We start from the raw sequence: 27968 nt of genomic DNA, 5'->3' as shown, positions 1-27968 counted from the left end.
AAATGAAAGGCAAAATCCTCAGGTTAAAATCCAACTTTAATTCTACTGCAGGTCAGATAAGCGCTTTCACTCATTCATTTGAGCTTCATCAGATCATGTAACAAAGACCAAGTACATAGGCTACATTTATACAGTTAAAACATCTCCTATTGGCCTACCAAAAGCTGCTTCTTGTTACATATTCATGAGTTAATCTAAGCTTAAAAATATATGCACATATAAACATGCTGAGATGTATAAAATGACAAAGTAAATATAAAAAACATATAAAAACTCTCCATGAACACTCAAGATGCTCTAATAAATATGTATATATAGATATACATGTCAAAAGAAATCTATTTCAAGGGGTAAGAACATATATGCTCCATCATTTATTATAAAATCTACAAACATTCCTCCGTTTAATATAGGTTTAATGGAGGCTCTCTCATTGAGTCCTAAACCCTTATCTGCTCTCAATCTAACTATCCACATACTCTCCTTGCTCTCTCAGTATGGTTCCTGATGTCACCTCCTCGTATACTGGGTTTAATATTCTCAAGAGCTCTAAATGGGAAATAATGTTCAGGACCTGCTTGGGCTACGTGCTTAGCTAAGGCATTGTGAGGTGAAGCCTTCCTAATGTGGTAAAGATGTTCTCTTATCCTGTCTTTAAAACGACAATTGGTTTTGCCAACATAAAATGCATCACATATTTGGCACACTGCCAAATAAACTATATGAGTAGTATCACAGGTAGCTACAGCACGTATGCTAAAGTTAGTGTGCATGACAGGATGTTCAAAAAATGGACTGGGCTCAAGAGAATTACAATAATTACAGCGTCCACATGGTTTTGTGTGTTCAAGAGGCATTGACCATTCATCCCTTTTTGAATAGCATAGCATTCTCCTTAAATTTAATTTGTTCCTATATAAAAAAGAAGGTTTAGTCCCCACAAGTTTACCGATGGTGTCATCAGTACAGAGAATAGGCCAGTGTTTTGTAATAATATTCTTGATTGCTGGACAATCAGTACTATATGGTAAAGAAACCCTTACATGAGTTGATCTATCATCTCTACCATTGTCTATTGTAATGGATCCACCAGTAATAACTGGTCCAAAATAAGGGGCTGCTCTGTTCAGTCTAAGTTTATTGACATCTAAGAGGTTGGACTCAATCTCTTGTGAGCTATAGCCCCGTTCTTCTAGCCTTATCTTGAGGTCACTCACTTCATTTAGGAAGCCTTCTTCTGTGGCATTTAGCCTAGAGGTTCTCATCCCCTGGCCTCTAATGATATTCTTAAAAATATGCTGTGGGTGCATACTATCACGCTGTAATAGAGTATTAAAATAGCAAGGTTTCCTATAGACACCTGTATTAATCAAACCACATGCTAACTTTTCTATATACAAGTCAAGAAATTCTATCTTCTCACTAGAGTGATTCATACTGAAGGTTAAATAGCCAGTGAGGTTGTTCAATGTAGTATGGAACACAAACAAATCATCAACACTGCCTCTCCATAAAACAAAAACATCATCCACAAAACGTCTATAAAAAGTTACATGTTGTTTAAACATTTCTAAATTAAAGAGACTCTCAAATTCCCAAAATGCCAAAAACATGTTTGCATAGCTGTTGGCACAAGGTGTGCCATGGCTACTCACCGCTGTTGGTAAAACTTGTTGTCATAGGTGAAAAGATTGTTATTCAAAATGAGTTCAAGGAAATGTACAATGAGGTCTACTTTAACTGATGTATATTCGCTATGTAAGAGTAAATACTCAGTGATATAAATCAGGCCTATGTTATTTGGTAACACAGTAAACAAGGACTTGATGTCAAACGTTACAAAAATCAAGTTATCAACGTCACAAATGCCACCTAAACAGTCATACAAATCTGTTAAAAACTGTTTGGAATCTTTCAGTACAACTTTGTTCTTATTTAATATAGGTCGCAAATGTTTCTCAACATAGACAGAAAGGTTTTCAGTGATCCAACCCTGACCAGACACTATGGGTCTCATTGGTGGGTCAATGGAGTCTTTTAACTGTATAAATGTAGCCTATGTACTTGAAGGTCTTTGTTACATGATCTGATGAAGCTCAAATGAATGAGTGAAAGCGCTTATCTGACCTGCAGTGGAATTAAAGTTGGATTTTAACCTGAGGATTTTGCCTTTCATTTGGATTTTAACCTGAGGATTTTGCCTTTCATTTATACTTGTGACTCTGCATCAGCCTAGTTGCTCCTTTTGGTTTCATTAATATGATGTATAGGTAAGTTGTGTTGCAGTTAGATGCCATTTAGAACAGTATAGGAGCTTTGATCCCACAGGAGAATAGGCCAGTTGTGCATACAGGTCAAGAACATTCACAAATGCACAAAACAGGTATTTTAGAGGAACTTTTAAAAATATGCAAATGTAATACATCTGTGAGTAAAAAAAAATCAGGTGAAAACAGGACAAATCCTTGAGAAACCTATTCAGAAGGTCTTTACCACTGTCTGTAATCTTGGAAGTGTCATGTACAATCTATAGAAGTATAATGTGAAAGTGGAATACAGAGCAGCCAACAAACTGCATGCATATATTTATCAGAGAGACATGAGCAAGTACTTGAATGAGAGCTTTTGTGGGCAGTAGTTCAGTTACCAATGACAGAAGAAAAAAATAGAAATGTTGAAAGTGTGCTGGCATTGACTTATAAATGTAGTTTCTGAAATGTATCACACTGGATCCCAGTCTAGTGGACCTTTTGCATATTCACAAAACAATCATCAGAACCAATCTTATCCGGAGATTTAAACCTTGCCTGTGACATAAATGGGACTTGCTGGAGGATAAAAATCCATTTCCTTGATCACTGGCCCAAAATGGCATCAAGGATGTGTGTGACATAACAATCTATGCAGTGGGAGTGGAGATTGCTTGCGATCTACTTTCAAATTATTATTCCTGCTAGATTTTAGTGTGATGAGAAAAACATTCAGTCTGAAATAAATTCCTTAAATCAAATTGTGATTCCAGAGTCATGAAAATATCAGAGCCAAAAAATACTCACGATGTTTCCATTGTTTAAATGAAGATTCACATATGAAACATTTTGTATTCAGTAATTCCAAAGGGGGAGAGTAGGCAAAAATGAAGGAATCCTTAACGACAAGGCAACCACATCACAATCTTTTAAGAACAATGGTGAGATATCTGCCATGGTGCGGCCACGTTGGTGCAGTGGTTAGTGTTGCCGCCTCACAGCAAGTGGTTCTCCGGTTCGATCCTCGGCTGGGGTGCCTTCTGTGCGGAGTCTGCATGTCCTCCCTGTGGTCATGTGGGTTTCCTCTGGGTGATCCAGTTTCCTCCCACATCCCAAAGATATGCTGTAGGTGGATTGGACACTCTAAATTGTCCCTAGGCATGAGTGCGTGCATGTGTGCGCCTTCCATGGAAGGTTGGGCATCGGCCTGGCAACTCAACACCATAAAACTCAACTGTCAATCATGAGTGGACAGGTGATCCACTGTGGCGACCCCTAACTGGGAAAAGCCGAAAGAAGTAGTAGTGAGATATCTGCTATGGATAAATCAGTCAGACTTAAAAGGTAATAGTAAAGTTCCAAGCTGCAGCACTGGGATCTCTGATTTATCGCTAAGCACAAAATGTAATGCAGTGACTATGTATGTGCATGAGCAAACAGTGAGTGAAAAAAGTAGTGCTTTTCCTGACGAAACTTCATTTGATTTTTGAAAAGTTGAACTTTGCAGACTGCATTTAAACAAATAGCCCAAATACACAGATATGGAAGCAGAGTGCAACTCAAACTGAACAAATTACGAACTGAATTCAACCACCAAAAAGCACACTCATCATCATTTTTTGGCTGTTCCCGTTAGGGGTCGCCACAGCAGATCATCTGTTTCCATTTCTTCCTGTCCTCTGCATCTTGCTCTGTCACACCAACCACCTGCATGTCCTCTCTCACAACATCCATAAACCTTATCTTAGGCCTTCCTCTTTTCCGGTTACCTGGTAGCTTCATCCTTAGCATCCTTTTCCCAATATACATAGCATCCCTCCTCAGCACATGTCCAAACCAATGTAATCTTGCCTCTGGCTTTGTCTCCAAACCTTCCAACCTGGGCTTACCCTCTAATATACTTATTCCTAATCCTGTCCACCCTCATCACACTCGGTGCAAATCTTAACATCTTTAACTCTGCCCCATCCAGCTCTAACTCCTGCCTTTTTGTCATAACATAGCTGGTCTCACTACCCTCTTGTACACCTTCACTTTCACTCTTACAGGTACTAGTCTGTCACAAACCACTCCTGACACTCCTCTCCACCCATTCCATCCTGCCTGTACTCTCTTCTTCACCTCTCTTCCACACTCACCATTACTCTGAACTATTGATCCCGAGTATTTAAAACTCATCCACCTTCGCCATCTCTACTCCTTGTGTCCTCACCATTCCTCTATCCTCCCTCTCATTCACACACATATATTCTGTCTTAGTCCTGCTGACCTTCATTCCTCTTCTCTCTCCAGGATCATCTCCACCTCCCTACTCCACTACAGATCACAATATCATCAGCAAACATCATAGTCCACGGGGACTCTGTCTGATCTCGTCTTGCAAATAAGAAAGGGCTCAGAGCTGATCCTTGATGTAATCCCACCTCCACCTTAAATGCGCATCCATCACTGCCACCACAGACCTCACCGCTATCAAACTACCCTCGTACATATCCTGTACCACTCTTACATACTTCTCTACTCCTGACTTCCTCATACAATACCACAACTCCTCTCTGGGCACCATGTCATATGCTTTCTCTAAGTCCACAAAGACACAATGCATCTCCTTCTGACCTTCTCTGTACTTCTCCAACAACACTCTCAGAGCAAACATCACATCTGTAGTGCTCTTTCCTGGCATGAAACCATACTGCTGATCACTAATCATCACCTCCCTTCTTAACCTAGCTTCTACTACTCTTTCCCATAACTTCATGCTGTGACTGATCAATTTAATCCCTCTGTAGTTACTACAACTCTCGGACACCATAAACCACCAAAAGCATACTGCAAATCCAAAAACACCAACAAGGTCACCAGATGCCCTCCAGTACATTACATTTTATTGGACAGTAAAGTATTTACCCATACCAAGTAAACTACATTAAACACTTTTGTCCCTGTCACGGGAATAATGCAGTTCTTCTTAACGTTCCTTTTATTATATTAGCCCCTCCCCCTCTCATTCAATTAATGATACTTCCTGTTAATAAAAGCACCCAATAATGATTTGTATTGTTCTTGTTAATTTACAAACTCATTCATCTATCTAAAATCTTCATTAACTAAAATATATTGAATATTATAAACTGAAATGTAATCTAAAACGTATAAATATAACAGTGTAGATATATGAAAGAATGAAAAAAGTTTTGAAAAAACACATTTTAGAAAAAACTAAGAACATGAATAATTAAAATGTATAGAAATCCTAGATGCCAATTGTTTACACTTATAACAATGTTATAAATAAAACGCTGTTGACATTGAAACATTTCACCCATGGCGCTGCCTTCCACCTTAAAACACTAATGGACACCATTTCATTCAAACCAAATGCACCATTTGAATTACTTTTCAGTTGCCATTTAAATTATTTCATTTCTAACCAATCTTTCGATGGTCCACCCTTTTCATCCAAATTAACATTCTCTACAATATAAAATTTAAAGGCGTGACAATTGTTGTTCTTAATATGTCCAAATAAGGCATTGCACTCCTCTTCCTTTTTAATATCATGAAAGTGTTGGTAAATCCTTACTTCTAATGCCTTTTCTGTTTTGCCAATTTAGAAACTGGGGCATTCAGTACACTGAGCCACACACATGCCATTTGGCTGCTCAAACAGTAGTATTTGACCCAGTATGTATATCCACATAACCTTCAATAAAAAATGTCTCCCTCCAGTGTTCTGTGACACTGACTACATTGTCCACAGGTCCTCATACCCAGGGAGTTATTAACTTCATATCTCTCCAGGAGGTTTTTAATACACATATCCTTTTTGTAAACCACTGTAGGTGTGTTTCCTAGCTGCTGATATAAACCATTGTCTGTAGAAAAAATGCCCCAGTTTTTAGTGATCACTTTCTTAATGGCTTAAAAATCTTGGTTAAAAGTAAACAATCATAGCTTTGTTTCCATTAGACCAATCACCCCACTGGACATCCTTGTGAAAAACATCATTTTTATCTAACAGTGGCTAATAAATTTCTTTCTGTCTTTTAGTCCAAACCTCTTGTATTAAATCCATAACAAATGCTCTAGGATAAACCCCCCTTTTCAAACATCTCCCTCAATGTATCACATTCCTCATAGAAAACATCTTCTTGCTATACCATCCTAGCTAAGCAGACCATTGGTCCCTTAACCAAGGCCCTCTTGAAAAAGGGGGTGCCAGCTAGTAAAGTGCAAAAGTAAATTTAAATAGGTGTGCTTTCTAAAAATAGTAGATTGAAATGTAATAAGTTCCTTATTTTTAATAATCAATGCATTTAAATAATTAATCTCTTCACCAGAATAATTCATGGTGAATTCATGAAAGTCTGTTGTACCATTAATACAGGAAAATTCCTTTAATCTGTCCGTATTATTCCATAAATAATGAAGTCATCCAGGAACTGGCCATATAGGGACCAGGATGTATTAAAAGAAGAATTAAAAACATAGTTGTGTTCTCAAAAAGCCACCATAAAATTAGCATAAATGGGGGCACAAGCTGCCCCCATGCTGACACCTGTTTTTTGACAAAATATCTGCTCCTCAAAAAATATAAAATTGTTAGTATTATTGTTGCTCATGCAGAATTTTTTTTTCTGATTTAATATATCTAGAGATGTTCATTTGTGGCACTTACAGGTGCCACAAAGTAATAACATTGTCTGAGATGGCTTTTTAGAAGGTATGTAACTTCTAACTCCATGACTAGCTTGGATTTTCATACTGCAATGTGATATTCTGAACATTTCAGGAATGCTTGTGTGTGTATATGTGTGTGCGTATGTATGTGTGTGTGTGCGGATATAGATATAGATATATAGATATATAGATATATAGATATATAGATAATATATATAGAGAGAGGTAAACTAGTCGCTCTTCTGTGCTGTGAATGCCATCTTTCATTTTTATTTTTCCTCAAGTCGTACATGCAAGTTGAGTGTCATTGAGTGCCTGCTGGAGGAGATTGGTGATGTACGGCTCCTCTGCCCTCACTGTTCATTCTTCCTGACTTTTGTTTTTAAGCTCCCTATTTTTGTCTCGCTGCTTCATTCCCATTTATCCACTTGTGTAGCAGGTGACTCTGCTTTCATGAGTGCAGGGAAAAGTAGAATGCAGTATCAAGAGATTAAATAAAGTTTACTCATGCTAGAAGACTGTTTAAACTGGTTTTGTGCTGTTTTCTACATTTTGTGTTAATGCATTTTCATGCATAGTAATGAATATTTTAAGTCGGTTCCATAAATATAACAGTTTTATTTGGGTCTATATCAATACATTGAACTGTCATTTCAACGAATGGCATTTTATCGGAAATGCCGTTAGTTGAATTCCCCTTGTGGGGGTCTGTGCCCCCCATGCCACCTAATTATATATACCAACTCTGAGATTGCACTACAGTGAGGAAAGCGCAGATTTCCCAATCCTCACTGTACCATGATCTCAGTATGAACAGCTTGACGAATGGCATGTTCAATGTAATTGCAGTGAAAATGCCATTTGCTGAATGATTTTTCAATAAACTGATGTGGAACCTTTTATTCCCTAGTACAGTGAAATGGAGCACCAGTTTTGTTATCAAAATTTGTCTCATGCCACAACTTGCAAAAGGCATCTGAATTAGATGCTTCTGGTACATGGCTTAGCTTTATTTTCAGCAGACATTATTCATCTATATTGTATTTGACAGTGTGTGTATTTATACATGTGGTGAGTTACATTTTTCCTTCCCACATTGTTTTCTTCAACAATTATAGTTGCATTCTTTCTTTAATCATTCATGTTTTGCAAAGGGCAACATTCAAAATATAGCTCTTAACATATATTATAGCATTTTTCTACATTCAGTCTGGTATTAGTTTACCTGCATATTAACAGTCATTTAAAAAAAGAAAACCTTCACTACTCCGTGAATCCTTTTTGTTGGTGGGAAATACTAAAAACAACAAAGCAAAGCTTCGTCATTCAGACCGTACAACCAAAGAAGTGAACAGCTGAATGAAATTACATTCCTTCTAGCTCATTTATATGCAGCACAGACTATTTACAACAAAAACACATAAACAACATACACACACAACACAAAGTCCCAACAACCAAAACTCCATCTCCACACCGACAAGACCAGTCCATTTACACCGATCCAACAGAACAAAGTCCGGATCACACAACCAAGCTGAGAGTCGGGTCTCCACCATCCAGCCTCGTCCAAGCCAATGACCACAGTCTCTACGATCACAGCCACCATCATTTCCTACACCAACCTCATCTTCATCAGCAATGGTCCAGTTCTACTTCCACAAACCACTCGGATCCATCACCACACTCTCCAAAAACATCTAGCACTCTATCTCCACTATGCACTCCTCCCAGCTCATCTCTCCTCACACAGGCTTGAATAGCCACAAACAGGCCAACCATTCTGCCACTCCAACCATTCCAAGCCACCTCAGCAAATCCAACAATTCACCATCCAGCCAACACCACCTCTCTAATCTTGACTATGGAGAACTATGGAAAAACAGCAACAAACAAAAAATAAACAATGGAACCGAAGAGGCCACTGCCACACTCCTGCCCTCTTACTAAATCTAAATATTAAATGACATTACTTCATATAATATCTAAATACTAAATGACATTACTACATATACAGAGTAAAGTTTATAGTTGACTAGCTGGAACTTGAGAGGTTTATCGGGTAGGATTGTTTTACAATGTTTGATTACCATTGTCTATATATTATATAGGACTGTCAGAAGGTTTTATGTGGTATAGTCATGCTATTTAATAAATGGCACAATCGAACTGCTCATGAATAATTGGAAACTGGAGCACCAGTCAACATAACAAGTTTATTGCTGGCAACATTACTGGAAAGCATTAAAACTGCCACTTTAATTGCTATAGCTGCTTAGGAGCTGTTCTGAAGCACATCTCAGTTTTTTTGCTATTACCCTTAAATCATAAACATATACAGGTATTTTCATCTGTTTGCATAATTCCCACCTGCTGAGTCAGTATGTTGCACTAGTACATACATGCAACCAACACAAACCTCAGTACATGAAAATGCATTTTTGGGAGGAGGGCAGAGAAGGGATTCAGTGTGGGTAATCAGATTTATGTTTCTGTTGTGGAGTTGGTTAAGCCTTCTATGAAGATAATTCAATATGTATGTCAGGCTTCTTTTTCCATTTCATGCAGCTGTCATTTTAAATTTCAGCATCTTGAGGCTGTGTTTCAAATCAAGTTCTTTATATCCTTTACATGAACATCATATCTATGGGATACATTTTGAATGTGCTGCTCATTTTGCTTAGTCAGTACAGTAGTGCACTAGGTTAAATTGTCACCTTACATTGAGGTACTCTGGTTCAATTCTTGTTGGGGTGCCTTCTGTGTGGAGTCTGTATTTCCTCCCTGTGTTCATGTGGGTTTCTCCTGGTGCTCTGGTTTCCTCACACATTCTACACACTAATTTGTCTGTAGGTGTTTGTGTGTGAACCATGGCAGGGCTATAGCCACCTGGCAGCGTGAACATTGGCTCTAGGTGATTGTCACTGCTGAAGTGCCACCCCAACCCCATATACAAAATGGGAAAAAGGCAGTCGACATTGGATACTCATTTTAATTGTCTTCTGGTGCTGTCCTTTATTAACTATATTGTATATAATGCACCCATAGAATAGTGAGAACTTTGCCATGCATTTTGGCTGTCCTTTATAACTGTAGTGCATATAATGCACCCATAGATTAATGTGAACTTTTTGGAACTCATTTTTAAGTTGTTCAGCGCATCCTTTTGTGAATAAGTCTCCATTTCTATAAAATGGACAACCCATTACTGAAATAAACAATTACAATGTCTATCTGGTTTGTGCAGAAATGGTTATGTGGAACCAAACATACCCCTGTAATACTTATATAAAAGGTTTTGTAAACATATAAGGGAGGTTTAAATGCTGACCTAATTAAGCAAACCTTGAAAATAGAATGTTGTGTGATGCAAAGCTCTCCACTGTACATGAGGCTGCAGCCCCCCTTCCTCACTTAATTGCGTCACATTTTGAGTATTCTACAGCACCAGGGATGTAGTGATTCAGCCATATACAGCTAGTCTTTGATGCACATTAAACCAAACATTATACTTATTTTAATATAGCAAAGGCAAATATAAAAACATTACACCATATGGTTATGCCTCCTACTTTGGCTTCTCTTATAAAGCAAGCTAATGTATAATTGACATCCAGCCATCCACTGGGTATTTTGTAAGCCACAGGAAATGTCTGTTGCCGCAGTCCCTTTGCGATGGGTGAGAAACTATCAGGCACTCCTATTCCCTGCCCCCAGCATGCTTTTCAAATACTTAGACACCATTACCCAAACACTAGACACTAGGGTTCCTGTCAGGGCTGCATCTGATTATGGCAAAGAACACTCAAAATTAATATTCCTATGTATTATGCATATATTATATCAAAATATACATACACTTCAGTCAATATTCATTAACTTGTAATCTAAGACAGCTATCTAGAGATATTTATTCAATAACAATCTGATTTGTTGGCCACTTCTGTGAAGCCTATTTAGAGAAGATATAGCCAAACAGGCAACTGCTAAAACATTTTAACCTGCCCTTAGATTTTGCAATCTTAGTTTTGTTTGTTAGAGGCTGCAGAGGTGGTGTGAATAAGCCATCCATATATAAAAGCATTATATTATACTCTGACAAAACTGATTTTGTGATGAAATGAATCATTTCCCCCTATAGAACATCCTTAATTATTGCTATGCCATTCCATTGGGTACCTTACGTCTACTTGCTGCATGTTGTCTCCAGTTCCTTCAAGACTGGTTGCTAACTTGTTTACCATCTTTTAAGCATTTTGTCTACATTTAAATGTTTTTGCTTGAATTTTGTTGACAGTAAAATGTACATTTAGTCGGGCATTTTTTTCCTATTTGCATCAGATACAATTTATTTTGTGTGACAGTTATTACTGTTTGTGTTTCACACGACATGCCCCTCTTTTTTTTAACCTGGATTCCTGTTGCATATTTGTTACTGTAGTACCACTTTTTTTCTTTCCATTTCCTGCCATCTCTGGTAGCATAGAGAGATAAAACTCTAAGACCCAAGCAATGCAAATTCAGTTAATGACTCTGGTACCTAATGGAGCTGTCAGGGAGAGAGAAGAATGAAGGGGGTGGAGCCTGCCCACCTCCCACTGTGAGGAGGTATAAAGGATGCATCCTTGGGGGTACATGTGCAGAAAAACATTCCTTCTGGAGACTAGGGAAGCTCCCTGTGGGTGTGTGGCTATAGGTGGATGGGTACTGTCCTGCTGGATTACACCCCTTGTGGAGGCAAGGGACAGCCCAGCCTTGACAATATTGTGCATGCCAGTTATAGAAGTTATAACTGATCATACAAGGAAAGGGTGAAGAAGGGTAAGCTGAGCCTTTGAGTGTAAAAGTAAGCCTTGTTCCCTATCACCCAGCTGTTACTAGAGGATGAATGAATGAATGGAATAATTAGGATCCCAGGGCAGGAATGAATTGGTCATTGGACTCTGACCTAGACCAGAGATGTATCTTTAACCATGGATGGAATGACTGAAACAATTGAATGAAGATAGAGGAGCCACTGGGCAGGTCCAGAAGAGGATTAAAAATATATATTTTGTCCGGAATACATGCATTTGGTCACATGACCAACTGCCGAACGTCATTATTTTCGAACCGAAATGTTGAATTTCTAGGTGTCGAACGGCTGAAATATCATAAATTGCGAATTCGACTTTCCCGACCGCTCTACCACCTAAATAAGTGCTACCATGGGTCAAAAGGGGGGGGGTTGTGCGGTTCGACATAATTCCATTCGCAGTTATGCAAAGTCACCGCACTGCTTTCTAACATTTTCTGGTCGGCCATCCACCGGCCGACCAAATGCGTGCGTGCCATTTTGTCCTCTTCCTAGTCCCTTTTACTGCATATTCCAGTTAACAAACATGGCTGATTTTGACAGGAAGTTGCTGTGTGGCATTACTGGCTATAAGATGAAAGTGAGGCCACTTCTGTAATGCACTGCATCTCTGCAGAAGACAGCACTGTCTATTCAAAGTTACTCTGAGGGCAGTGGGGATAGTACCTTGGTCTTCTGTTCAGGAGAGGCTGTTGAAAAACTATTCAGCCCTTCCCCAAGAAAGATGACTTATTGAGTCCTTTAGTCATCCTCTAGCAAGACTAGACTATCTTCTAAAAACAGTACGTCTATTCAAGAATCTGCATAAGCAAGCACTGTAGTTCAAAATACCAACACTGAACTTCTAGAATGAGCACTGCAGCCACCATATTTATTTGTGTTAGCTTTGCCAGTCTCACTTGGCAAGCTGCTCCAAATGTATTCTAACATATTGGTGAAATCATATCTTTAAATATTTCAGATATTTTAAACTTGAGTTGCATGTAAAAAGCATTTTTAAAAAAATATGGAACATTTGGTGTGTTACAGGATAATAATCATTTTCTTTTTTTCTGTCTTTAGTTTCCATGCTGCAGTTCCTGTGGCTGACCACAAAGTCCTGATAAGTGGTGGCTGCAGTGGTGCTGGAGTTTTGAGGGACGTAATGACCTTCAACATAGGTAAGCAAAATAAAACGGGAAGCAACAGATCTCAAAATGAAAATATTAATTTTGATAATGGCTTCGTAATTGTACTGCCATCACAACTGTAATTATTGTTGCTTATAAATTTTCTGAGCCTCTATTAATTATCAGCCAATAAACAGCAATATTGCTTTCTTAAGAAAAGTAATCTCAAGTCAGACATTCAAAAAAAATTAACAACATTGTAACCATGCATTTTTGTGGGCAAGGTATGATTAATTGTAACTATAAGCGGTGCTATATATTGATTTAAACTTTACTGACAAAATAGCATGAAACCAGATGCAGAGTTAAAAGTGGTGGTGGTGGTGTTCATGTTACAGTAATGCACGTTGCAGAGAGCAAGGAGACCAGAAAGTTACTACTAATCAGCATAAAAATAGTTCCACTTGTGAGTGGGACAGTGCCAGAAAAATCTTACTTGTATATGTATACTTTATTCCCATCAGAAAATGGTACAAGAACTTGGATTGTGTGACCATATTACACTTATGCCATTTTTTATTCACTGTTTTCAGTCCACAGAGAGTTACAGTATTGTCTAGGATATTCATGCCTAAACATATTCACTGGTGGGATGTGATTTCTTGTATTTATCTCAAGAACAAAGCTATCTATTGCAGTGAAGGAACTGCAGGTTCTATAAAACCTGGAAGTACAGTCCTAGGTCTAACTATATTTAATTCCAGATATTTGTCTGTTAGTCATCACAGATGTGCCAGATAATAAACTTCCTTTTCAGCTGTACTAACGAGTAAAATACAAATAAACAATGATATCTATTTTAATGGCTATGCTAGTGAGAATCTAGAAGCATACTCCTTCTGGGTTAATCCACTTGGTCATTTTCCTTCTAGATGGTGGTAATTAAGCCCCGTTTGGCTGTCTGCTGTCTCCTTTTGCCCAAGCTGGAGGCTGTGGTGCCACCATGATGCTACCAATATAGAATGAATGGCTGAGGTTTCATGCATTGGAACTGATGGCTGATAGATGAGGAAACAAAATAGCTCATAGAAAAAAAAATTTAAGATAATTCTTATAGTCAGTCTTAAGAATACAGTCGTCCTCTCCCAGAAGCAGTTGAGACTTTTCTTGTCTTATAGCCAGTGGCTACAATAACTCTCACTTTATCCTCTGTATCTTATTATCGTCTTAGAGCAGACCTATGTTTGACATACAGAGCATTAAATGACCCAGGACTATTTGAAGCCCTTTACTTAGAATGCTTCCATGGCAGCCTTGAACAAAGACGACAGTCAAGTCATCTTCAATAAAAATTAATATCATACACTATAAACTCCAAAGGCAGAACCACGGACAGTGTAGATAGTATATCAAACTTCTTTAATAAAACCAATATATCAAGAAATGTTATATATTGGTTTTATTAAAGAAGTCTGATGTACTATCTACACTGTCCGTGGTGCTGCCTTTGAAGTTTGTCAGTGGTTTGAACTGTTTGGTTCCAAAGTTGCTTTATCCTCTGGCTGACACTATTATTTTCACGTGCAAAAATTAATATCAACTGTACTGTGAAACATAAGTTTATCTGTCAAAAACCTTTACACCTATGGAATAACACCCCCCCTCCGGTAAACTAGTCTCATCAATTGGTCCCAATAGGAAGGAATTGGATGGGTAGGTGAACATCTCAAGTTCCAGGGCATCAAGCTTATTAATGGACAGTAGGCCATGAACTAGCTTACCAAAACATTCCATCTTTGGATGCATCATTTGATCAGTCCCACATGTTGTTAATGTACCAAACGTTTTGGTTTAATAACAGAAATATGGCCATATGAGATTAGAGCTGAATGAACATACCAGCACACACAGAAATACTTGGTCAGCAAAAGAGCATACATCTGTCAGCCTGCTCAGTGCTGCAGTTACTCATTTAACTTACTGCCCTTCTTCAGCCCACAGTCAGGAATCCAATATCCAAAGCACTGTTAATGAAGTCAAATTACATAGATTCTATTACCCATGAAATTAGATACTTCCAGCTATCCACCATGGTATCTGTAAAAAAAAAAAAAAATGTTCACTTTTACCAACTTTTTTTTTTATCCAGTGGATTTTTGCCCTATGTTAAATTGTGTTTTATTTTGTTTATGGCCTATTATACCTCTTCTGGATTTTCCTTGCATTAAAAATCCACCATATGTCATTTTATACTTATTTTCCTCTGTTTATCTAATTTCTAGGTGAAACAGTTAAGTTAATTTACTTTTCTTGTCATACTCTTGTTCCTTTTACCTTTTTTGTCGATCCTCTTTTATTCTACCATTTGAGGGTCTTTCCTATATGTTCAGACATGTGTAGTACTAACTGTGGCCTTATCTCTGTTTGATAAAGTGGTACTGTGTTTTTCCACAGATTCTACTCCTCCAGAAATGTATAAAACCATTTGGTTTGCTTTCTGTGCTATATTTCTATACTGCAGCTAATTATTTAGGCTTTCTATAATTATAACCGTCAGATCTTTTACGTCAGTCATCTTACAGCATATGCCACCTTGGATCCCCTTTATCTCTTCATCACGTCGACTTACCATTTCATCGACATCCAAAACAGTGAGACGGCAATGTTCCAAGTTTACAATCACGAACTCCCGGAACATCGTATTTCCTCTCCGGGAGAGTAACTACTTGGCCACCATGGTGAACTTTGCCCATTCTCGGCTGTAGTTCAGTCTCAGAGTTGGTATATTTAAGTAGTGGGGCTGCAGCCCCCCACTATGGTGGGTGTAATTTGCTTCTGTTTGTAATGTTATCATTGGTGGCCAAGTGGTTAATCTCCCAGAGAGGAAATATGATGATCCGTGAGTTCATGATTGTAAACTTGTAACGTTGCTCTGTCTCTGTTTTGAATGTCAACAAAATGGTAAGTCAGTGTTATAAAGTAGACCTGCCACCTGTTTAAGATCCCTGAGATGGAGGGGGCATGACATTTAAATGGATTAAAGCAAATCTTTACACCAAACCTCTACATGTGTGATGGTTGTATTGGTGTAAACTGCAAAAATCAGAGGTTGAAATGAAGAAAATGCAAAAGCTGGCTGGTTATGAGATATGTCAAGAAGAGCTGTTTCAAAAACTGCTAGATTTAGAAGACAGAACAATCAGAGAAAACCTGAGATTTTCTGCTGTACCAGAGAAACTGGAAGGAGCAGACTATTCATTTTATGAAAGCACAAATAAACAACTGACTTGTATTCCACAGCAGGATTTAACTGAAAGGACACATTGAGTACTCCAAATCAGGACATGAGAAATCAGCGAAAACCTGTATTAGTAAAGATGCAATCAAACTAGCAGAAGAATTGATCCTGACCAAACTGTTGCAGAAGGGAAAAGTATTAAAAATTGGACACAGCAGTGTATGGACCAGGCAGAAGAGAAGCAAATTTATCCCAGCAATCAGGGAGTGTCTAGAGGCAGGTGAGAGAAGCTGCTGTGTCCAGTTTTCTTCAGAATATATTTCCTGGAGGATCAAAGACATTTTTGATGCTGAACAAACAAAGGAAGAAATAGAAAAAAAAAAGTTTAGCCAACAAAACATGAGCGAACAAACAGATGGGGACACTGCTTCTTATTCTTCTGACAGTAAAGATAGTAGATAGATTTTGCCAGTTAAATCTTTCCAATGTTCCAATGGAAAATGCTTGAGAAAATGAAAAAATAAAACACAGGAGTTGACGAGAATCAGGAATACCTGGGACATGAACCAGAGTCTGGTGTTAGGAGATGGAGATGAACAGGAAGAAGACAGCAACATTGAAACTGGTTAATAAATGGGAGGCTATAAAGCAGCAATCATATTTGTGAACTATGACTTTGCAAGAAAAAGTGGCTGAGAAGCAGCAATCATATTTGTGAACTATGACTTTGCAAGAAAAAGTGGCTGAGAAAGACTGGAGTTTTTTTGAGTTTCTTAAACTTGGGGGTGCACTGTAAAGTCATATACCCCACTTTCTCATTTAGAAGGACACTAAAAAGGGAAAAATAACTGTGTAAGCAAAACAAATTGTTCTTTATTATAAACTGCATATTTTATGTGTGTGTGTGTGTGTGTGTGTGTGTGTATATATATATATATATATATATATATATATATATAAATGGAGAGTCTTCAGTGACTGTTCATGTGCTAAAGATAGAAGTAAGAAATATGGGCTTTACAGTATAACTAGAGAAGAAAGGATGGACAAAGGCAAGTTTAATGTTAATATTCTGTGATCTTGGGCTGCTGGGGTGGGGTGTAAACGTCACACTGATTAATATATGTAGAATTAAGGAATCTTCGCTAATTTATACAAAGGTGAATGTTTAGATTAATGTTCTTGACTTAAGTTTTATAAAAGTGTTTTTTTAGTCAAGTAGGGTTAAACAAAAATAAGACAAAATATGAAAGCCATGAAAAATGTCAAGTTTCTTATATCTACATTAGCTTTTTTTTTATTAGCAAATGTTCAGTGGGAGTCAAAGTCTGCAGTGGATGGCAGTTTTACATTCCATTATGAGTGAATTTTTGCAAAGCTTCATTGCTGTCTACTTTTACATGGAGGCAAGCTGTGTCTGCAGGTGCAAGCAAGTAATCTTGAGAGTTCTGTGCATTCTTTGCTGATGGGAATGCAAAATGTAAAGATATAATGGCAAGGAGTTCAGTGAAAAATAGTTTGAAATTATGGGACATGAGTAAGATAACTGCAGCCTCCCTAGCAGCCTTAGCACTTCTAATGCATGTAATAGAACACTACACAGTTTAGTTTTATTTGAAGATAACCAATGTACATTTTTTCAATTTGAATGAAATTGATACAAATAGGATACACTGCCTAGTTCTATTTGTTGTTCTATACAGTCTTAGAACAAATAGAAATTTAATAGCATTTGATACAAGCCGGCACTGTGAAGGAAGATGGTGACAGAGACGACGAGAGAACAGTGAGGAGATAATTTAGCAATACTTTCTACTACAGTGATCATTCCACCCTCGAGTCAAATAACAGACTAATCAGTTTATAGCCAGTACAAAGCAATTTACCATTTCTACTTTGTAACTGTCTGTTTTCTTTCATTTCCCGAATGTAGAAATCTGGCAGCTAGGGAGGTTAAATAATTGATCAAGAGAGGACAATGGCCAACTTTTTCCAACACAGGGAGCACTGTAGTTGAAATTTAATACAAAGCAAAATTCTCAAATTAAATTTGCTTACATTGTATATTGACCAAATTCTCAGGGAAAATGTGTGGGAGTTGTGTCTTATGGCAGAGCTCCTGCAGTATCTGGATCAGATATAGTGACCACAGGCTTTGCACTGTGAAGGAAGATAGTGACTGAGTGAAAAAGTCAATTGGAATTAATAAGTCAATGGAAATTGTGGGAAAAGTAAATGCAGAATAATGTTTAGAAGAAGGAATGGTGAGGTTTAAAGGAAGGCAGGAATTCAGCAATTTATGTAATGTTAGACTGATTATAGTTGCAATGAAAGTAGAGATATGTGAGTATAATGCATGTAAATGAAAAATGTTAATATGTTGTGTATCTTTGTCTGCGCCTTGTGATAATTTAATAAAGGTGTTAAAAAAAATGCAGAAGCAAAGACTATTGAATATTGTGCGTTAGGTTTAAGGTTTTAGAATAACTTAGGATAGAACTTTTAGTTTTCCTTGCCATTTATCACTCTAATGGCTCAACTCCTTTCCCATTTCTATTTCTTTTTTGGGAGAAGCTTTATTGTGAGGAGTCACATACTTTATTGAAATCTAGATGGGTTTCTTATCTGTACTTCTTGGTAATTCAGGCATAAACCTGAATAACATTAGATAAACTAGATCTGTCTGCTGCAAGTCCATGGTAGAAATTGTTCCGTAGTCCAGTGCACTTCAAGAAGCCTATCAACCTTGACGTCATTCATATAACCTCCATTCTTTTGACAATTACTACATTTAGACTTGGGGCCTGTGGTTTCCTTTTGTTTCATAGAGTGCAAGCTGCTAGTACTGTTCATCGCCTTTCCTTCGGAGATCTGTTTGGAATTGGCCTTTCCTTCAGAGATCTGTTAAACAGTGCACTAAGTGAATATATCAGAAGCGTAACAGTATGTTTTAGTATCCTTCAAGGAATAACCTGAGGACCCACTTTACTTTATCTTCCTCGTCTTCCAGCCCCATTAGTGCATTATGAATCTCTTCCTGGGATAAGTCTTCACTTGTCCAGTCTTCCTTATCCCCTCCTAGTCTCTACCTTCCTTAGTGAATGTTGATGCAATATAGTAATTTAGAGCTCTTAACTTGATCGTTGGCTTTGTTATATCCTTTCTCGCCTCTTCCATTTCTTCAATCTCCCTTTTCTTTTTTCACAGCATACCCAAAGAATATTTCCTCCGTTTTAAGGGCTACTGTGGCCTTTAAGGTTCTATTATGCTAATATCGCAGCAGAACTGTAACTAGCTATTTCTAATTTTGAGCTGGTTCTAACAAAAATGACTTTTTTCTGGGGGGGGGGGCAAACTGACATTTTTTTTCTGGCTAAGCTTTCTCTTTCCTAGGGTACACTATGCTCCGCAAAAGAGTAGGTAATTAAATATTCCCACATGACTTATTTCAATGCCTTTTACCTTGTGTTTATTTATAGTGACCTTGTATCTTCCCATCTGGTTTACCACACTGCAGTTTACCTTCTCTCTATTAATAGTGACCTTGTACTTTTTCATCTGGATTATTGCAACACATTTTAGTATGTTTATCAATACTGACCTTATATCTTCCCATTCAGATTACTGCAATTCATTTTGCCTTCTCTTTATTAATAATGACCTTGTATCTTCCCAGCTGGATTCCCACCATACGTTTTACTTTGTCTATTGATAGTGATCTTTTAATCTTTCCATTGAATTATTGTAATGCATTTTACCTTAGTCTTTTGATAGTGATATTTTACCTTCACATCTGGATTCCCACAGTGTTTTACCACATCTCTGATAGTGACCTTGTACATTTTGTACATTCCTGTCTGGATTCCCACCACTCATTTACCTTATGTTTGTTTTTAGGTAACTATTTTTCTATTTGGATTCTTGCAACATTTTTTACCTTATCTTTATTGACAGTGACTTTCTATTTTCTCATCTGGATTATAGCAACACATTTCACTGTGTGTTATTGAAGGTGACCTTTTATATTCCCATTTAAATTAACCACAATGAGTTTTACTTTGTGTATTGATAGTGACCTTGTATGTTCCAAATTTGATTACCGCAAAACAATTTACCTTTTGTTTCATAGTGACTTTGTATTTTCCCATCTGAGTTACCACAATGGATCTTACCTTATATTTATATACATTGACCTTGTATCTTCCTATCTGGATTACCACAACACATTTTACTATGATGATTGCTGGTGATCTTGTAGCTTCCCATCTGGATTACCACAACAAATGATCAGGCTGTTGGCTGATCTTCTATCTGTTGTATTATTGTGAAAAATGGACTGGAGTTGCTGCCTACCTCAGTGGACTTCTTTTAAGGTCTTAGTCTTAAAGTTGCAAACTGTACACCTTGTTCTTCTCTTTCTGCCCTATACTCTAAGTTGTCAACACAGATGATTAGATGAAAGTTTGTCATAAAAGTTGCATAGCAATCTTGGATAGGCACGCATTTACCTACCTGACAAAATTTATATGGAATTAGCTACCTTCCCTGTTATGGGCTTGCAAAACTGAAGCTCCAGTATGAAAGTCCCTCAGATACCATCATTTGAAGCTGAAATTATTTAAATCATTGCAGGCAACCTCTGCATTGAGTTTTTCCATGGTTTGCCTTCAATTTGCTAACCAGCTTTTACCATATGTTGTGATTCATCTTGGCATAAATTTTTGTTCCCTATGTTTTATTGTACAGAAACTTTTAGAAAATTGTACTGGGATGCATATTGCATCTTTGGTCATCATTCCACCAGTAAGGATTTAAATGCAGCATGGTCTTGAAGTTGGCTGAACCATTTTTTCTTTGCCAGTAAAAGGGTATTTGGTGAGATCTTTGTAGTCATAGAAAAGATCTCTTGGGTATAAATGCATATTATTTTTACTTCTGATATAAAGCCATCATAGTTGCAGATAAATTCTGGATATGTAATGTACCGCCAGTGTTGTAGAGCGAGGATATTCCCATGCCTTACAGACGCCGATTATAATTCGGCATGAAACGCTGTCTCACTGACTTTGCCTGTATGCATACGAGCCAGCATCTCAATCCCTTTTTTACAGTTCCTAGTGAAACCTTCAGAGAATTACCCTTGCTTCACAAGTATGTACTGCAATTAAGACTGGTATTCAGTCATTGAAGTCTTAACACACAGCTCAGCACTGAAGTCAGTTCAACTGATTTGCTGTTGAGTACAGGGAGGTTTTATGCTGGTAAAATCTTTCTTGTGAAAGTAGTCATTTTTATGAAGAAATGCATATGGTTTATTTCTTGTATGATGACAGCTCAATGCACAATATGTTCTAGAGATGTATTGTGTTTCCTACACAAAGAATAGGTTATACTCCCATTCCCATCCCTTGCAGAAAACAAATACAATGCAACTTTGCAGACTGATGAATTTTATAGTTATGATTCCTATCCCCTGATAAGCCTTCTAGCTTATCAGTGGGAGTGGTAAGCACTAGGTAGCCTATCTACCACAAGAGCGGTTTCTGGCCCAGAAATTGTAGTTTGTCCATTTGGGCAGCTTTTCCATCTCTTTCAATTTTCTGTATTTGCGCTTGTTTCCCACCTTTCCTGTAACTAGTCTAGTCCAGATACAGATTTGCTGTATCCAGGACTGTTTATAAGCTTCTGAGCCCCCTCAAGCCTTTCTGTGTTTGGAGGGAAGCCTTCTAGCTTATCAGTGGGAGTGGTAAGCACTACGTAGCCTATCTACCACAAGAGTGGTTTCTGGCCCAGAAATTATATCTGTCTGGGCAGCTTTTCCATCTCTTTCAACTTTCTGTTTAAAAGCCCACATTTGCACTTGTTTCCAGCCTTTCCTGTAACTAGTCTAGTCCAAATACAGATTTGGGGTATCTAGGACTGTTTGTAAACTTCTGAGCCCCCTCAATCCTTTCTGTGTTTGGAGGGAAGCCTTCTAGCTTATCAATGGCAGTGGCAAGCACTAGGTAGCCTATCTACCACAAGAGGAGTGGTTTCTGGCCCAGATATTGTAGTTCATTGGCTGTTTGGGCAGTTTTTCCCCATCTATTTCAACTTTCTGATTTAAAATCCCGCATTTGCTCTTGTTTCCCACCTTTCCTATAACTAGTCTAGTCCAGATACAGATTTGCTGTATCCAGGACTATAAGCTTCTGAGCAGTGCCAAAGTCTGCTCTTCAACTTTTCCCTTAGTTTTGCTAGTCCTCTCTACTGCACGTTTACTAGCTTATTAGTCCAGCACTTTACCAGACTTCTTGTAACAATTATTGTAGCACACAAAAGTGCTGCCAGCACTAAACGTTCTACAAGGAAACCGCTCCAGTACTTATTATTAATGGCCACCCCTCCAGGCATGTCTAAAGGTCAGTTCCCTGTGCTTTCTGCTGGTAATCTGGTGAACATGGGCATCCTGAGGCAATGTAGCAACTGCCTCATGTAAACAGACAGCCCTCTCATCTTACCTCCCAACACTCAGACTTGAGAGAGATGCACTTATATATCCAAATTGGAAGCCACGTACTCTCCAGCCAAGACTGGAATAGCTGGTCAAGAGAAGGTCAACACTTGCACCACACCACATGGAACACACAGCTCTCCAGAACACGCAGCAGCACTGCCTTCACATAAAAACACAAACCACACACTGACCTTCATGGAGGCTCTCAATAAAAAAATCTATCCAAACAGCAGAGACCTCCAAGGCAGAAACTCACTCCACCACAACACTAATAACGAGACACATAACTCTCCTAAACAGTGTGCCACTCAACCAAAGCCCCTAAGGCAAAACAGCATGCCCAACACGCTAGTCATAGGTGACTCGATAGTGAGGCGCACTGATGTCCCACTCACTAGGTTGAATAAGGAGAAAGTAACAGTCAGCTGCCTGTCAGGTGCCAGGATTCACCACATAATGAATGCACTCAGGTCCCTCAATAGCAGGTACAAATATGACTCTGTTATTGTACATGTGGGTGTGAATGACCTGAGACATACCTCTCTGGACTACATGAAGAGAGACATGGAGGAGCACTTGGATTATGTAGCCCTGAGCAGCATCCTACCGTCACCCCGAATGATACTACAGTACAAGCAGAAAATTATTGATTTTAACAATTGGTTAAGTTTCTGGTGTCATACTAAGGGGATCTATTATCTGTCTGCCTGGGATAACATGACTGACTGACCTCGATGCTTTGTCAGAGATGGCCTGCATCTGTCATCCCTGGGCTTCTGGATACTGGCTAAGGCTCTTGCCACCCCTATACTGCCTTGTTTAGGAGGTGCTCAAAAGACCAAATTACCACTGTAACAGCTACAAACAAATGCAATCTGAGGGTCATGCTGCTCAGTGCTAGAAGTCTAAATTTCAAAATGGACTCGTTCAAAGCACTCCTTAAAATGGAGAACATCGACATTTGTGCTGTAACAGAGACCTGGTTCAAGGCAGTAGAAAGCACCCCTGCACTACCAGGCTATAACTCATTCCACACCTTTTGGCCCCAAACTTGGACTGGAGATCCAAAGGCCGTGGTGTTTCCATATGTAAAGGATGCGCACACCTCCAGACTGGTAGCCCAACATAATGCATCAGAGATACTTCAGGTGAAGCTAACCTTGGGTAAGACAGCAATTCAGGTTGTAGCCTGCTATAGGTCCCCAGCCATGTCCCAAGACTCCTATGCACCCTGGAGAATATTAGGGTCCAACTTAACACACTCATACTGGGCGACTTCAACTACCCCTCCATTAACTGGGAAAACTATTCGTATACCAATACACTTACCCAGCATTTCCTGGAATTCATTAATTCCAATGCCCTGGACCAGCTCGTTCTTACCCTCACTAGAGGTAGTAACATCCTTGACCTGGTCATTACTAACATGGGTGACCGTTGCTCTACACAAATAGTCAACTCCTCCCTGGTTAGAAATGACCACAAACTAATCGCCTTGGAAATCCACATCCCTCTCAACAATCCCCCCCCCCAATGGTAACCACCATGAAAAACTTTTCCAAAGCTAACTTTGGGCTCCTAAAAACAGAGGTAGCTAACTACATGGCACCCATGCAAATGGAAAATAGTTGCATGACCGCTGAATCATACACCAATGCACTGTACAAACACGTGCACAGACGCATGGATCTTGCCATACCCAATAGAACCAAGATGCTCTCCTCCAAAAATAGGAAGCCAATCTGGTGGTTCCCTGCCATAAACAAACACTACAACAGAAGGAGGAAACTGATGCAGAATAAGGTGAAGTACCAAGACTGGAAAAACTCCCTTATCAGCCTCAACAAAACGTTGAGATCCCTCATCAAATCCTCTAAAGCTAGCTATGAAAACAGAATTGCAGCAGATAGTAAAGACAACCACAAGGCCTTCTATAGTTATGTAAAGAATCTACATGGCAATTCCCAGATTTGCTCTGAGCTACTGCACAATGGTACCTCCTATATTGGGCCAACAGATATTGCCGATATACTGGCGGGCAGATTCAGTGCCACCTTTACCCCTCTCTCCCCTCCCAAAGGACCTATTACATTAACAGTAGATTGCCCGGCACCCAGTAGTACTGCTGCACAGGTTAAAACAGCACTGTCCAAGGCCAAGAATACAGCTTCTATGGGACCTGACAATATCCCTGGCTGTGTGCTACATGAACTACAGAGTGAACTGGTACCTCACCTGTGTGCCCTGCTCAATCACAGCCTTACCTCAAGCTTTGTCTCTGCTGAATGGTGCACTGCTACAGTCATCCTTCTCCACAAAGGAGGAGTGACTACAGACCCTGGGAACTATCGACCCATTATCCTAATGAGTCTGATATGGAAAGCTATGGAATGCACCATCATGGACCTAGTGTAAACAAGGATATAAGGAATCTCCAAACTCTGGATCCCACGCAGTTTGGTTTTGTGATGGGTAGATCATGCCTGCTCAACTTGGTCAGCTTCTTTGAGTCAGTCACCAGAGCTGTGGATGAAGGCAAGGTGGCTCACACAGCCTACCTTGATCTGGCCAAGGCCTTTGATACCATTCCCCACTCAGGAATCATAGAAAAACTCAGTAAGCTAGGCATCAACCCCTATATCACTAGGAGGGTTACAAACTGGCTCACAGATAGAACCCACAGTGTGAAAGTAGCTGACGCCAAGTCAGACTGCTGACCAGTCATGAGTGAAGTCCCACAGGGTTCAGTCCTGGGCCCTCTCCTGTATGGAATCTACTTCTCTGAAGTCCAGGCCAACATGAAGGGAATCTGGCTGACATAGTTCACAGACTATTACAAGTGGGGAGCTATTGTTAACTCCCCAAGTGATGTTGACATCCTACAGAAAGGCCTCCCTGAGACCAACGACTGGTGTCAGAACCATGGCCTTAAGCTCAATGCCAAAAAATGTGTTGTCATTCCCTTTGGGAGAAACCCAGTTCCCATGAATTTACCACATTGATGGTAGTCCACTGAACACAGAAGGCATTATAAGAGATCTGGGAACACAGGTTGACAGCAACCTCTTTTTCAACCACCGCATGTGCCACATAATCTCATTACTAAGGGTTTTGCATCAAGAAAGAAAGAAGTCATTGTCTCCCTCTGCTCTTCCTCCATTAGGCCAGCCATTGAGTACAGTGCCCCATTGGCATGTACCTCACTAGACACCTGCAACAACTGGAGAGGCCACAAAAGTACCTCACAAAGAGGATTCTAGGCCTTAAACACTTGTCCTATATGGACAGACTCAAAATACTCAAACTATTCTCTGTCTCATATTGCCTACTTAGAGGCAATCTCTGCTTGACTTACAAAGCCATGTCTGACCCAGCTCTGCTAGAAATACTATATCTAAAGAAATCCCAATCCCTCCACACTGCACAATCCAGAGACCTCAACCTTCTTTACCACAATCAACAGAATGGGCTGGAGGGACAGGGTCATAACCCAGAGACTGCCCATGCTATGGAATAGACTTCCCTTACATGTCAGAGTACCTCACTGGCCCACTTCAAGAGAAATCTTGATGAGTGGATGGGAAATAAAAAAATTCACCACAGGGATCACTCCAGTGGCTCTACTTGACAGAGGCACTGGGAACTAAGGTTGGGTGGCACAATACCAGGGTAATCCTATGGGCTAGACTTGTAAAGGCTCCAGGGCCATTAGCCTAGTACGCACCTATGAACCTATACTTCTGAAGCAGTTTGCTTTCTAATAAAACTTTATGAGAAAATTTTGAGGCATTTAGTTTTATAGTTTCACAGGGTCTTTTGGAAAGCTTGTAACCTATTGGCCATTTAAAGGCTTTGTGTTTGAACTTATTACCCATATTACCATAAAGAAAGGTTTTAAATGATTATAGCAATGGTGCATTTATATCTACTGGGAAACTGTATCACTATAGGGAAAGTGCCTATGAGATAACTCCATCTTCCATCCTGGTGTTACTGACTTGTGTTTTGATTCTTGTTGCTTGTAGGCACATTCATCAGATTGTCTTGGAGATTATTTTTGCAGTTGCCCAGTAATGAATGAGAAATCTTTTTTTTACCTCCTTACACCTGACTCCCAGTGCCCCTTCACATTCACTGGGTTTACTAAACCTGACTACCATCCCTGGACTTTCTCCAGTCATGTTCAGGGCCAATGAGTATGATGCACCTTGGGGATGGTGTCATACATGCCACTGAGGAGAAATTTTTTCTGTATGCCCTTCGCACACGCACACACACGCACATGCACACACATGCGTGTGTGCACACATTCCCAGAAGGACTTACACTGGCCATGTATTGTTATCCTAATTCATTGGCAAATCAGGCCAGTTCTCTGCCCCCCTCATGGTCTTTGCACTCCTTTGCATACCCATCTCCAGCCAAGAGGTGCACCCCTATACATGTCCTCCCTCCCCAGGCATCCATCCTCTGTTGCTAGCACCTCAGGCATCCAAGCCTTCAATTGAACCTGGGTTGTCTGGGTCATAGTCAGGACTTTATCCCTCTACACCATGGCATTGGCTTCATTGGGTATCTTGGTCCTTAATCTCTGCTTTAGGATTATTAATTCTGTATGTGACTCCATTATGCAATATGATTTAAGCTGGAGGCATTAATTACCAGTGTAAGGAATGCGCATGCCAAATAGGTTAGATGGAGGAATTCCTACAAAATAAAGGTGTTTGACTGCTGTTTAAGCCAAACATAGGTCACCTGTTAAGAATTTCACTGTGAAGTTTGTATTCATGATTATATGATGGTATCCCAGATATTTGTTTCAAGTAATAACTTTCTACCCTGTCAAGTGGAATCATTTGATTAATGCCTTATAAATACATCATTGCATTAGATCTGTAATTGGCCTAACTGATGACATAAAGGAAAGTAATAACATAATCTTAGTTCTACAACACATGCCCTTCAATATTTGAACACTTGTACTAGAAAAGTCTGAACACTGACCAAGATGATTTTTCTAAATGTTAAATATCTAGCAGTACCAGATTCTGAATTTTATTTTTTGGTTGGAAGTAAAGAATTTCCCAAATGAGAGGTAAACCAGAAATGAATTGCAGAACATTTTGACACTGAACGTTGTCTTGCACCAGTACAATAAATCATTTATGGAATTCTGCAACATAATCTTATCTTATTCACAAGTGAAAAGGCTACCTAAGTTAACATCATTGGTAAACTTTGCTAAGCAGACCCTGCTTTGATGGTCTAATATGAAAATGAAAAACATCCAAAAGAAGAAGCAAACAGATACCTGTGGACCCCTTCTCTTGACACAAAGCAC

At 39.1% G+C, this 27968-nt stretch overlaps 1 protein-coding gene across 1 annotated transcript in view; it reads left to right on the top strand.

Moving 5' to 3' along the window:
• The window catches only part of LOC122803797 (acyl-CoA-binding domain-containing protein 6-like), a 291434-nt gene that overhangs the window by 197448 nt on the left and 66018 nt on the right, over nucleotides 1–27968 (top strand). Inside the window, exon 6 of the mRNA XM_044073482.1 lies at nucleotides 12847–12944. Coding sequence (XP_043929417.1) covers nucleotides 12847–12944 — 98 coding nt within the window. The remainder of the gene's footprint in view (nucleotides 1–12846; nucleotides 12945–27968) is intronic.

Source organism: Protopterus annectens, chromosome 6.part0 (assembly GCF_019279795.1).
Source record: "Protopterus annectens isolate FY-2018-M chromosome 6.part0, PAN1.0, whole genome shotgun sequence".
Classification (NCBI taxonomy): domain Eukaryota; kingdom Metazoa; phylum Chordata; order Ceratodontiformes; family Protopteridae; genus Protopterus; species Protopterus annectens.
This window is presented reverse-complemented; position numbering and strand designations above follow the sequence as displayed.